General features: G+C 43.6%; 1 protein-coding gene across 3 annotated transcripts in view; it reads right to left on the minus strand.

Moving 5' to 3' along the window:
* The window catches only part of CTNNA2 (catenin alpha 2), a 3,048,772-nt gene that overhangs the window by 574,999 nt on the left and 2,458,881 nt on the right, over positions 1-14,892 (minus strand). For all 3 annotated transcript variants that reach the window (XM_085642663.1, XM_085642662.1, XM_085642661.1), the window contains exons 10-11: positions 13,908-14,000; positions 13,476-13,632 (exon numbers count right to left, since the gene is read on the minus strand). In XM_085642663.1, the coding sequence (XP_085498789.1) occupies positions 13,476-13,632; positions 13,908-14,000 (250 nt within the window). The remainder of the gene's footprint in view (positions 1-13,475; positions 13,633-13,907; positions 14,001-14,892) is intronic.

Consider the following 14,892-nt stretch of genomic DNA (forward strand, 5'->3'; position numbering starts at 1 on the left):
ACTATTTATGTTTTAGAAGGCAAAGTCTTTGATCTACTCAACAATAACAAATGTATTAACATTTATTAGGGAGAAACACTTGCCATTTTGACCTAGATTCACACTAGATGCTGATACAAAGATGAAGACTCCAGAAAGGTAACAGTACAGTCCTTTATTCCTGACTCCTCTCTCCACCAGCATACATCTCCTCACCAACATTCTAATGTTCCCTTCAGGGACTTGGGACAAGCCATTTACAGTAGGGGTGATTCAGGGACATACCATTGGCACCTATATTGGTCAGTAACATGGCATGACTTGGAAAACACATCGTAACACATCTTCCTCCTTAATGTAAATAAACAAAGTAAACAAAACATGACTAGCTACAATTCTCTGCTTATACTTAATAAAGTCTTTATGCCACCCAGTAGCCCTGCATGTTCTGCGTGTGACAGATAACCCATTGATGTCTGGGTTTTGTGGCATCGCTACTTGGTCGTCGGACTGGCTATGTGAGCCTTGCAGTTTCACTAACCTGTCCATGCTCCACATTTGGTCATTGTCTAATATGGCTGTGTTGTTCCTCACGACTTTGATGCGCATAGGTCTTGAAAACTTAGTTTCACCATCGCACCTCCTTGGCACCCTTACACATACCCAGTCTCCTACTTTCCATTGTGGAACTTTGGTTCCATGTTTGGTGTCATACTGAGCTTTGTACTTGCTTTGATGAGCATCAACTTTCTCCCTGAAAGCGTGTTTGTCTATTGTGATGTGGGATCCCCCTCCTAACCAATACGGGAAGAATTTTGTACCCGGTTTCCTACCTCTTAGTGCTGAAAAAGGAGAAACCCCTGTGACAGAATTGGGAGTGGTGTGATACGCCCACAACATTTCCTGTATTGCTTGTTCAACTGGCACTCTATTTACCACCGCCAATTGTATGCACCCTTTAACCATGCGGTTCATCCTTTCCACTAATCCATTCGCCCTAGGACAGTATAGTGCTGTTCTCAAGTGTGTAATGTTATGGTTAACTAAGAATTCTGTCATGGCATGGGACGTAAATTGTACCCCATTATCAGTTACCATGGAGGACGGTATGCCCTATTGTGCAAATGTGTCCTTCAGAAACTGAATTACTGACACTGTCGTTATCTGGTGGACCATTTTGACCACAGTCCAGTGGGAGTGGAAGTCAATTAGAACCAGTGCAAACTGTTTCCCCACCCCCTTGAAGTTGAGGGGACCAATGATGTCTAATGCGATTTTCTCCCACGGTTTGTCAGGTACAGCTATGGGTGATAAGGGTGACTTTCTGGTTACTCTAGACTTGTCACTGTTGGAACATGTGACACAATTCCTCACTTTCGCCTATACCAACGAGTCCATCTTGGGAAACCAATATCTCTCTCGCAACCTTGCCTTCGTCAAGCTTCTGCCCAAGTGACCCTCATGTACAAGGTCGATTATCTTGCCCCTCATAGACTCTGGTGGAACTATTTTGTCATTTCTGAACAGGATACCTTGATCCACGTTAAGCTCAAAATGTATCTCCCAGAACGTTTTTAACTCTGCACAAACCTGGTCTGAAGAATCGGGCCAACCCTGTACCGTGTAACTAATGATCTGTGTCATGTTGTTATCTGAGTTCATGCACTCTAGCCACTCTTGTGTGGTGATGGTATCTAAGCTGAGCTGGAAGACTGGGTATTCAGGAGTTTCAAATTGTTCCTCTTTGTCAATGGGACTTCTAGGCAAGAAATCAGCTGCCGAATTTTGAATACCCGGGACATACCTGACTGTAAAACAGAAACCCTCTAAGCCTAGCAACCACCTTTCTATGCGGGGAGTGTTACATAAAGTATTCTTTGGATTAAACATGAAAATCAGGGGTTTATGATCAGTACGCAAACAAAATTGAATGCCCCACAGAAAAAATTTGAAATGTTTCACCCCCCAATAACAAGCCAATGCTTCTCTCTCCACCACAGAATAGTTTTTTTCCGCCTTGGTAAGTGACCTTGACGCAAACGCGACAATTCTCTCTTTGCCTTCAATAATTTGCAAAAGCGTTGCTCCTAACCCTTTCCCACTAGCATCCGTTGTAAGAAAAGTCTTGCGGTTGTGCTCAAAGTTGCACAAAAATGGAGCAGACAGTATGCCTTCTTTCACTCTTGAAAATGATGTTTCATGTTCCTCTGCCCATTTGAATTACGTGTTATTTTTTGTGATGTCCCTCGGGTTGGCCGTTAGGTCCGAGAAGTGGTCTACATACTTTGCCATATATTCGGCCAACCCTAAAAACGACTTAAGCTCGTCTTTATTTGTAGGTGCAGGCGCGTCTCTTACAGCTTCCACTAGGCAGTGTTTGGGTTTGAAACCCTCCTTTGAAATACAATGTCCTAAGTACTCCACAGATTCCACCCCAAACTGACATTTCTCTCTTTTGTGTGTTATCCCTGCGTCTCTAAACCTAGACAGGACTTGTCTTAAAACGTTGTCATGTTCTTCTACGCTTGCACCATAGATCAAGACATCATCTTGGAAACAAAGCGTTTTCGGCACCCCTTTCAAAATATGTTGCATAATTCTTTGGAAGACCCCTGCCGCAGAGGCCAACCCAAACGGCATGCGACAGAACATGAAGGTGCCCATGGGTGTGGTGAAAGCAGTGAGCTTTTTTGAGTCTGGATGTAACTCCACTTGGTGGTATGCCATGGAGAGATCCAGAACACTGAAATAATTTGCCTCACCCATGGTGCTTAACATCTCGTGGATGCGGGGTAAAGGATGTCTCTCCACTAATATGCTATTATTTAGATCTCGAAGATCAATTCACATGCGAATGTCCTGACTATGACCTTTCTTAGCGATAACAATCGGGGCGACCAATTCAGAACAATCCACCGGTTGAATGATCTTAAGTTTCTCCAACCTTTCTAGTTCTTTCCTCAGCGGTTCCCACATCAGGTGTGGAATGGGCCTTGTTTTGTGGATCACTGATTTCGCATTCTTTTTCAGTTGAATGTTGTGCTGAAAGTCTCTAAGCAATCCTAAGTTCTCTGAAAACACTTCCGGAAACTCACTTGCAATGTTTCCGCTCTGACCTGAAGGATCTATTACCATTACTTGTTCTGGGTTATTCGGGTCCAATTTGATTCCTAGCTCTCTTTGATGTTGCCACCCCAGTAGATTTGACCCATTCTCTACGACGTATACCTTTCCTACCGTTCGTCTGCCTTTGAAAGAAATAAGCAATTTAAACATCCCTTTCATAGGTATGGGATCTCTATTATAGCCGCTAGGAGCTATATCAGCTTTATCCAGCCTGTCTTGTCCTTTTTGTAGGACAGCTTGAAAATCCGCAAAGTTCACCAGTGTAAAAGGCGAGCACTAATCAGCGAACATTTTGACGCTTTTCCCATCAAAAGACACCTCTCATACCGGGTAGCTCTGCTGTTCCTGAACCGCAACCTCATTAACTTGTAGCACAATTTTCTTAACTTGTGTTGGCATTGCGGTGACTTGGCTTCCCCCCGACTTCTTCGGAAAGCACCCACAAACTCTTGCAAGATGCCCTTTCGTGTTGCACTTCCTACACCAAGCATGCCTGGCTTGACAATTGAGATCATTTGCCAAATGGTTGTTGCTTCCACAACGGTAGCATTTGAATTTGCTATTCTCAGAGTTCGCTGTCTGGCCACTTACAAAAAGAGGCACTGTTCCCTGGTGAGTCCGGTCAAGGAGCGACCAGGATCCACAAACGAATATGAGGGATAGGAAAGTTAGGTCAGGGATTAGGTACTCAGGATGGCGGGGGAGACACAATATTGTCTCTTGTTGCCCTCACACACCCCGAAGGATGTCATGCTTCATCATCGGGCGTTTGCTCCTCGTCGGGCCGGCGGTGCAATGCTCTACGGGTCCCCCGAAGGGTCTCTTTGGCGGAGATCTTTTAGAGAGCTGCCGATGGGTGCATGCGGGTATGTGGAAGGGGAGTACCAAAGTAGTCAGTGCAAGGTAGTGTGTGCAAAGTGAGTTAAAAGTACCTAAGGGTTACCGAAAACAAGGGGGTGATTTAATAAAAAGGTACCCTTGGTACATTAAAAGACCCGTAGGTTGATAGTTATCTGTCGAGACGTTATGTGTCTGGATAACTTACAGAATGGTCGACATGTTTCACGCCTTGGGTGGTCAAAGTGATCCTTGGCGTTTCTTCAGGACCAGGGGTGATAGTGAAGTGAGGTAGGTGCACAGACTAAGTAGAGCGAGTAGGGTAGTATTAGCCCTCTCGCTGATCAAATGAGGGGGTTTATCTCCTGCACAAGTTGTGTGTGAGAAAGGAGTAAGTTATGCCCCCTTTGAAACTGACCTAGCAGAGAAGTGAGGGTTACTCCATGAGTCTAGTGGCGTTGGGTGCCCACACCTTCTAGGGGGGTTGCTCAGGTGACGGCACTGGAAACCTGCCCGATCCAGACGCCTGCTCGTACGAGGGTGATAGTGAATCGGTTGGCCCGATTCACTATCACCCCTGGTCCTGAAGAAACGCCGAGGATCACTTTGACCACCCAAGGCGTGAAACATGTCGACCATTCTGTAAGTTATCCAGACACATAACGTCTCGACAGATAACTATCAACCTACAGGTCTTTTAATGTACCAAGGGTACCTTTTTATTAAATCACCCCCTTGTTTTCAGTAACCCTTAGGTACTTTTAACTCACTTTGCACACACTACCTTGCACTGACTACTTTGGTACTCCCCTTCCACATACCCGCATGCACCCATCGGCAGCTCTCTAAAAGTTCTCCGCCAAAGAGACCCTTCGGGGGACCCGTAGGGCATTGCACCGCCGGCCCGACGAGGAGCAAAAGCCCGATGATGAAGCATGACATCCTTCGGGGTGTGTGAGGGCAACAAGAGACAATATTGTGTCTCCCCCGCCATCCTGAGTACCTAATCCCTGACCTAACTTTCCTATCCCTCATATTCATTTGTGGATCCTGGTCGCTCCTTGACCGGACTCACCAGGGAACAGTGCCTCTTTTTGTAAATACCTCATTGATTTTTCGGAGCATAGGCACTGGACCATTATCAAGCTCCTGGTCCCCCCCTCTCCTTTTTTGACGCTGTCTGGCCACGCCAATTATCATTTTTCTTTGTAGATTCGTTTTTGATTTTGTACACCTCAGATTCTTCCTCCGAATTGACTATCTCTGAAACTTTCTCACTGGACTCCGTTGAATTTATTACTTTTATATGGATTGCTGTATGCTCAATCGACTTTGCAATTTTAATCGCTTCCAGGAGATCCGGTTGCTTCTCCAACAACTTCCTTTGTATTTCCTTGCTGTTTGTACAGCGTACCAATTGATCTCTGATTAGCGAATCATTGAGGTCATTGAAAGCACAAAGTCTGCTCAAACCTCTGAGAACTGCAATGTACGTGGATACGTTCTCTTGCTTGCCCTGTGCCCGACTGAAGAATTTGTGTCTTTCCAAGACTATGTTTATCTTGTCCCCAAAATGATTCCGCAACTTAGACAACGTTGTGTCATAAGCATCTTCATCTTCCTCTTCTCCCTCAGGCTCCGGTAGTGATTAAAAAAAATTCCTACCGCTTGAACCCAAATTATGTAGTAAAATGTGCTGTTTCCTGAAAGCACTGAACTTTTTCCCTCCTATTGTCACTAGATAAGATTCAAATACTTTCTCCCAATCCTCCCATGGAATGGTCGGTTCCCCCATTTCATTCAAGAATGGCGTTGGTTGTAACATGCTTGCAGCTGCCATCGTGGAAGAGAAGGAGAAATACTACGTTGAAACCTAAGCGATGAGCACAACGCAACGCAAGGTATGACACCAAAAGATGAGCTAAGTAAATGATTGTTAACCACACTTAACAGTCTTCTAAGCAAGCATAACTATTCTGTGCATAGGTATGGTTAGAATAAAACAGCACACGATATAAACACATACAGGCTTAATGATGTAGAACACTAGAACAGATAATGGCAAAATCAAACACAAGAATGTATGCTGAGCCTTCCAATACTTGCTCTTTATAAAGTTAGAGGATGCGTGGGATAATGCCTTATGAGGTATGCTTTGTTATAGTGAATTAGAGGAAATCTTATCCTGATAGCATAACTTGAGGTGTACGTGTCACCGATTAACCTTGACTGACACGCTGAGCAGATGTACAACTTTGCGAAACCTTTGCTTTACCTCAAAAACAACCCCAAGGATGATGCTGAGTCTTGCAGACAATCTCGCTCTCTATGAAGCCAGAGGATCTGTGGAGTGGAACACCTTACGATTAACAACACGAGCTATGTAATTGACTTGAGGTGTGCGTGTCACCGATGAACAATGACTGACATGCTGAGAAGTTCGCGATCTGCACAACAGACGTAGATTTACCCACTACGTTGGTCCCCTATGCTGGTGTGCTTAATTCCTTCTAGAACGGAACTTATATCTGGTAGAAAGTTACCCCGCAAAGAGGCGAGTTACCTCAGATGCCGTCACAATCTTTTACTCTATTTATATGCATGTCTTAGAAGGATTCACTTGGACACTCTATGGAGTGCGTGTCTCCGTAAAAATGAAGTAATACCTTGTAATCTCCGGGCCAAGCAGCTGGTGCGCAGGAGGCGTTCCCTGGGCGAGGATTACCTTGACACGCTATGGAGTGCGTGTCTCCGTAGAAAATGAAGAAACACCTCACGATCTTCCGGCCACAGAGCTGGTGCGCAGGAAGCGTTCCCTGGGCGACGATAGAAGAGTAGGAGGCGGCAGCTAACAGGAGCGTGATGCACCGGAAACACTGAGGCGAAACCCAGCAACGAGCGGACTCCGGAGGCAGCGCAAATCTCTCGCTGAGGTGAAGATTCCTCGGAAGCGTGACAGGAGCCAGGAATCGCCAGATAGCGATAACGCAATGTTCATTACCCACCAGACAGCTGAGGCGCAACAAAAGAATATCTCGCTGACTTCTCTTGCGGTCGATGCGGTTCCAATTGACTTTGCCACAGAAGCGTTCCAGTGAGGGTTTGACTGTCAGCAAGGATAGGATGAGTACTGACACGACCCTGGACCTTTCCCCAAGCCCGGATCCAGATTACAATCTTCTGTCAGACATTGCCAACATCGACTTCACTGCCTGTGCTGCCTATTGTAGAGCACGAAATACGTGTAGTGCCAATCTCACCACCAACGCAGGCACAGGAGACCGGCCCCGGTCACAGTCAAACCCAACTGAAGGTGTGGAATACCTCACCAGAACCACAAAAGTCCTTCCGGATGAACAGCTGATGGAGCGACAGGCAAAAGGGGAGGAGCAGGCCACATCTGTCCCCTTACACAGATCGTCGCCAGTGATACAAAGATTAAGACTCCAGAAAGGTAAGAGTACAGTCCTTTATTCCTGACTCCTCTCTCCACCAGCATACATCTCCTCACCAACATTCTAATGTCCCCTTCAGGGACTTGGGACAAACCATTTACAGTAGGGGTGATTCAGGGACATACCATTGGCACATATATTGGTCAGTAACATGGCATGACTTGGAAAACACATCGTAACAGATGCCATGCCCAACCAGTTTGTTACTGCAGAAATCAAATCTTCCATTTCCAAGTCCTTGTAATTGAATCCTCCATAAAAGCCCCTGAGGGATGAATCTCTTAAAACTGTCACGGGACAACTCCATATGCTGTGTTGTAGTGATTTTGCCATTACAAAACTCAATAAAGCCTCTGAGATTTGTTGGGCTCATATTTACAGTGTTTAGCAAAATACTGTGGAGTGCTGAAACTGCAAACGAGGAGCCTGTTCTGTGTACCGACCATTAAATTGTGATTACCTACCAAATATCCTGGTTTATCACACATGTCCCAACAGTTTTCTGTGTAATGCCAGAAGCTAACTCACACAAGACATTGCCGTAAGAGATTCACCCTATCTACTATGACTTAAAGAATTGATAACACAAGTTCATTGGTTTTTCGTAGCAATTCCTGCTTCAAAAATTGTCCCTATTTATTTGCAAGCATAATCCTTTCATCTTAAGAGTAAAAGGGTTAGCAAAAGTCATTAATGGGTTGTCCTTTGGCATCAAAGCACGGCAGCACTTTGACTTGTAGAGTCTGTCTAAGAAAATAAATATTTGTTTGCTCAGGGTGAAGGTCAATAAATACTTGACATTTTCAAGCAGCTAAAAAGGAGCTGTATCACCATTATGTATGATATATCTTTTCCAATCGATGTTCTTATAGAAAAATCACTTGTATATTTCCAAAGGCTCTAAAGGTGCAAATTGGGAAAGTGTTTACCATGGATTAGAGAAAATAAACATGTAACTTGAACATTTTTCTGAAAAGTATACACCAGGCTCCCAAATGAATTATGCAAATCTAGCATCCAGTTGACTTAGATAAATGTACATTTGGTAGGAGAGGTGGAGAACCAACATGATACCATTTTTTAACTCTTTGAGGCACTTAATTTCCAATGTCCAACATCTTACTTCAAATCCTCTATCCTGGGCTTGCGGGGGTAACACTCCTACCATTGGGGTTCAAGCTGCCACCTTCTGCTATGCCACACTTCCTGCAAAGTGTGGCATACTTTTGGCCCAAAATTCCCTATTCTCCCAAAAATCTAAATGGAGAAAATCTTTCCTCCCTGTGTGTGTCTCTGTAACCCAACCCAGAGGTGTGGCTAACAGTCTCCTTCCAGTCCCTCACCTAATCTAATTTGAGAGGCTCCCATCTGGCTAGAGATCAAGGAAGTGGGGGTGGTGTGGGTCCTGTGACATCTCTTTTATGCAGAGGCTCCTGCCTTTGAAGTCCACCATTTCTAGCCAGCCCTCTTCCTCTCTTTGACTTCTCCAGGAAGCAAATCTCCCACCAAATGACTGTATTTGTGCAGTCCCAGGCTTCTACACACCCACTCAGAGGGTAGCTTTGCTCAGGCTGTCGAAATGTCTGACCTATTCAGAAGGGGCTGCTACAGGGCTGCTTTAGGTAACTTCAGGATAGTAAGTCCTAAAACAACTTTGCTGCAGTAGTTATAATGAAGCAAGTTTTGGGATTTATTGTAACCATTATTTTGATGCATTGAATGGTATTGCTATCTAGCTCCATTGCAAAGATACCCTTCCCCATGTTAGCTTATAGGGCTTATACTGTCCCTGCTTTTTGTAACAATGCCCCCTCTCATTGGGCACATAGGGTAGACCCTAGTGGTGACTTATAAGTAACAAAAAGGTAGGGTTGGGCCTTGGAGGTACTTTTAATTCTAAAATTGAATTTGGGACATAGTTTTATTTTAAAATCTGTCTGAAAGTCAGGTCTGGCTTTAAAATAACACCAAACACCACAAGAGTGCACACACTTAAGTTCATAAAGTCCACTGGAGGTCTCTAAACCTAAATGCCCTATCATATGCTAGGGACTTACAGGTAGGCTGTCTTTGCCAATTAGAATGATACCAATTACTAGATAACTTTAGAGGACAGCGCACTGGCCCTGGGTATGGTTAGTAAAGCCCAGGGCACTTTCAGAGTCGGGTACCAGCATCAGTCAAAACGTCAGGGTGATGAGGGCAGAAAAGATTACTTTCCTACACTAATGCTCCAGCTATAGAATACAGCAGTAAACTAAATGGATTATGAACACAGAAAATTATTTTCCCACAGTGAAATGAAGCAAAGGTGTAGTTAATCGTACCTTGCTGGTGGCTGCAACCTCAGGATGTCCACTAAATGTGTACTGGATAAGGATTCAAATAAAGGGCATCAGTTTTGCAAAGAGAAGAGACCCTCACTCTGAGTAAGAATAATGTGGGTAAAAAAAGAATATGTTGCAAACTTCAGACAGATAAATCTTCTGATGCGCGATTTCTTTCTACTGGAAATTGGACAAAAGCTCATTTTTACTAGTCATTGTTTTGTCAAAGGCCCATGAATACCCAGTGAGTTGTTTGCAAGAATCCCTCATCAAAAATTAGGGAAGGGAGTTCCATCAACAGGTTCTGCACTAATACTAATACTGCTTGTGCAGGGAGTGTTGCCAGCCAAAAGTGAACAGGGCCCAGGCACTTTCGCTGGGATTGTACAGCACTCACCCTAATGGTCACATAGGATACCCCATCACATGACCTCCAAGAACCAGAATTCAAGTCCCACTGGAATCCCAACCACCACAGCATCCAAGACAACTCCAAGCCTCCGCTGAGGATGTACTTTAAAATGCACCTTCAGACTGGCTGCAAATCCCTCCCTCCCATCACCATAATTAGATATTCCTGTTACTGAGGTATTTTCATATCTGATGATCATGCCCTTTTAGGATGGAGAAATATTGTGAGCCTCTAGAAGTTCCTGTGCAGCAGTGGGTGAAAAGAATAAACAAGCGTTGGCATAGCCAATAGGTCTCGCCTTTGGGACCTTATAAGTATTTAATCATGCAGCACAATATTCTTGGTGCAACAACATCAACTGTTGCATGGCTAAACACTTATAAGGTCCCAAAGGCGAGACCTATTGGCTATTCCAATGCTTGTTTTATAAGGCACAAGGAGAGTAACTGATCTGCCCTGATTTACAGGATGCTCAGCAGACGCCGAGACTCAAACCTGGTTCCCATTTTCCAAAGTCGGCATCTCTAGCCATAACGCCACACCCTCTCCCACAACCCTACTTGCCTGGGTAAGGTGGCTGTTGACAGGGAGATGTGAGAGGGAAAATGTATGCGTTGTGTGTGAGTGATTTCTTGGGGAATCTTTGGCATTTTGCACAAGCTAAGGGAAGGAACTAGTTAGGCTGTTTTCTTTTTATTAGTGAAGTTTGTTTAAAAATTGTGTTTGAGTGGTTATTAACAGCAGATCTATCAAATAAAATGCGGCCCTTTTCACTCTATGGTGGTCTGTGGTTCATATGAAATCTCGCACAATGTGAGGTTTTGTTTTCTCTTTTTATTAGTGAGGCTTGTTTAAAAATTGTGTTTGAGTGCTTATTAACTGCAGATCTGTCAAACAAAATGGGGCCTTTTTCACTTTATGGTGGTCTGTGGTTGATATGAAATCTCACACGATGCAAGGTTTTTTTTTTTGCATATTTATATAGCGCAAACTCGACCCGAAGGTATTGGAGCGCTTTACACGAGCACCGTATTTACATTACACATTCAGGCACGGGGTGATTAAGTGATTTGCCCAGGATCACAGGATGTGGACGCGACCCCGAGGGTCGAACCCTGGTTTCCAGCACCAAAGTCGTCAGTTTAGCCGACAGACCACGTCCTCTCCCTGCTCTCGAGTGTTTAAATATAGGGTTCAAGAATAGCAATTCAATTGTAAAATCAAAGCCTGTGATTGAAATCAGGCCACATTGTAGTAACTGACCTCTTGTACTGGCTTTGGTACTGCAATGCTGCTGAATATTAAACTGGCGGAATGTGCTCACTTTCATTTAGACATTTGCAGCTGTTCTTGTCTCTACTACTACCTCATCCTGTTGCTGGTCCTCCTCAGGACAGATTCTAAAAGTGGCAAATGCAGAGAGGTTCCAACTAGTTTGTTCCAGTTCTTTGGCAATGGCAGGCTAGAAAACACACGCCCTGCAAGCCTTCGTTTCTTACAAGCTGATCCCTGGGGGCCTTGGCAAGCCCTGACCCTAGTAATGATCTGAAGGGGTGGGGTGGATGGAAGGACGCCGATTGGTTGTGGGATATTGTATTACTGCAGGTCATCAAAGTGGCTTCAGGACTCGGAGCCGGCCCGGGAATGTGAGCAACGTTGGCTTCAAATGTCATGCAGCACAAACAAGGAAGAAGGCAAACACTTCTCACATTTTATTAATTTACGCGGCCTGGCAGGGCACGGGCGCTAACTGATTCCAAGTGGCGAAACTGGGATCACACAGTCAGCGGCTACACAGTGCATGGGTGGTGTGGCAAAAAAACAAAAGTCGCTTACTGAGGAAAGCGTGTACTTGTAACGGAGCCCATCAATGTGATGGCAGACAAAATTAATTTCCTAATATATGGTACAGACAGAATTTAGATGGCCTTTCGCCACTGATTATTCCAATGTTCCATAACATAACAATATTATTGCAAGTCAAAGAGGTAAAATTATTGCTAGAAGGATGAAAAATAAAACTGTGTGAGGGCAGTCCCGTAATAACATCCCTGAGCCGTTTTCCAATTTATTCAGTCTATTGTTCAAGTTTGAAACAAGTTTATTTAAAGACGTTCCCAAGAATAACTCAGAGGCTCTGAATGCCTTTCACATCCGGCCTGGGTCTGTGATGACCCGTGCTGAGTCCATCTCCAACTCAGCATATATCCCATACAGAACACACTGGGCACAATGACGGCACAACCTGAGCACACTAACAAAGGGCAGAAGAGGAGAAAGACCCATTTAACAAAAAACATAGGGGAAAGATCAACAAATGGCAAACTAAAGCACATTAACCTCCCTCAGCAACGTGGATACCCACAGCCCATCACCAAGAGACTCAATAGCCTCTCACCAATAGCAACACCAAACAAGCATTGGCCGCACGCGCAGAATGGGGATATCTTTATTTATTTACTTTTCTTTAATAATGACGGCACCCGCGCTTAGACTTTGAACATCTTAATCTAAAGCGCGGGTGCCGCGATTGCTGAAAAGTAAAGTTTTTTTAGTTCTTTACTATTAAAGCTATTGCGGCACCCACGCTTTAACTTAAGATGTTCAAAGTCTAAGCGCGGGTGCCGCCATTATAAAAGAAAAGTAAATAAATAAAGATAAAAAAAGGTTGGCGCCAGCTTACAATGCCTTTTTGTTTGTGAAAATATGTGAAACTTGCACTGTAGATGCGATCGGGATGATTTAACACGTCTTCGTAAAGGCAAAGGGAAGACAAACCCCGTGAGGTCAAGAGGACGGGGATGATTGTTTACAGATGATCTCCAATTACAAAGGCACCCTACAGCGTGGTAACCAGATAGCAAAAAAGTGCAAGCAAAGTGAAAGAAGACTGTAGTTAGTCCCCGCTGTATCGGGACTACACTGAAGTAAGAAAATCACCAACAGCCAACCAAAAAGAAGATTACAACAACACTACCACAACTAAGCCAATAGCAAACAGGCAAACAAATAAGTCGAAATTTCACCTAACATACAAATTACTTTATGTCTCGCTGAGACAGCGCATGCGGTGCATGCGCTGCCAACGCGAGACCTAAAAACTGTCACCAGGTGTGACGAAGCTGCAAAAGTGGCAGTAATTAAGAAATTACCTTATTCTCTGATAAATTTACAGAATCACGCTTTTCTCAAAGATTTCCAAGGGGGAAGGAAAACAAATATCCACTAGTTACAGAGCTCAGAGTGCATTCCTGCCTGAGACCTACTGTGATGTTGTGGTGACACGTTAAACTGTAAGCTTTTATAAAGATCAATATTTAAATATTTTAAATCAGGTACCTGAAACCGACAGGAAGTCATCCACGGAAGTGATGTCATCCACGGCCTCTGTAAGAACCCGAACTTGTTTTTCCCACTGATCCTTAAAGACGTCCATGTTATCCTGCGCTACCTTACTCGTCGGTCTCGCAGCCAAGGTGAGAGCAGCATTTATTACCTGGAATTGGAAAAATCATTTTACAGTAAAGCATATACATTCGACTGAAATAATACACTGATTAAAGGCTAAATAAACACGTGTCTGTTGTGGGAATCACTCGATTCATCTTTTTCACTGCTCAAAATAATAAAAAGCCTACGGTGAGAGCAAAGAAAAAAGGTGTAATGAATGGATGGATGGATGGGCATTTTTCTGTGCATACATACTTCACATACCAGCTGCTTGTTAATGTTTTAAATCTTCATTTATTTCCTGGCACGGTTCACACCTACCTGTGGGCACAGGCTATCAATCTGAGTTGCTGCCATACGGACTAGTTTCACGCCTTCTTCGTTATTGGAGATAGAACAGGCCAAGTTCGCAACCTGTGAAAAAACAGAAAGTACAATAAAAATGTGTGAAGGGATTTTCAAGAAAGCAGCGAGCCATTGAAAAATACTTAAGCGAAGCCCTGCCCACTGTGTGGTTGTACTCCAGCTCGTATGTTATCAAAGGGCATATTATCAAGTTAAGATTATCGCCGCTTTAGCGGCAGATAATGGGATTGATAATATGCCCTTGAGAATTCCCATAGAAGCCCATGTTCTGGTGTCTGGTGTCAACATGGGCTTCTATTGGAATTCTCTGCGGCATATTATCAAGCCCATTATAACCGCTTTAGCGGCAGTTTTCTGCCGCTAAAGCGGCGATAATTTTAGCGCTGTGCTTGATAATATGCCCCTTAGAGACTCCAATTGCTGCTTGGACCAAACAACAGTCTCACATTTACTACAAAATAACCAGAAACTGCTAAAACATCGTGGTCTGTGTGTTGGCACGGAATGCTCAAAGGGCGAATTAGTTTTACAGGGAGAAAGACATAAATGTTTATCAAAGAACGGTCGTAATTTTGCCGCCATGCACTGCCTTCAATTATATATTCAAAAACGATTGTTTTTTATTTATAAAATTATTCAAATATTTTAAAGAAAGAGAATATCAATGTAGAACGTTTGTACACGTTGCCTGTTATGTATTTTTTATATTACATTATTATTTTAAGGTAGTTAACTTTAAAACACGTTCTCTTCATATGGCAACTTATACTAGGCACTGATTGGAATTAAAATTTTTAGATTCTGTTCACCTTTCATAAATTGTTTGCAAAACATTGGGGAATGGTGAGTGTTGATGAATTTATATTACACTGTGAGGCGTCTAGAAGATGATTATGAATTTACACCATTTGACTCATAGATTGCAATTTTTTTTTTTTAA

The sequence above is a fragment of the Triturus cristatus genome, chromosome 2_2 (assembly GCF_964204655.1).
Source record: "Triturus cristatus chromosome 2_2, aTriCri1.1, whole genome shotgun sequence".
Lineage (NCBI taxonomy): Eukaryota > Metazoa > Chordata > Amphibia > Caudata > Salamandridae > Triturus > Triturus cristatus.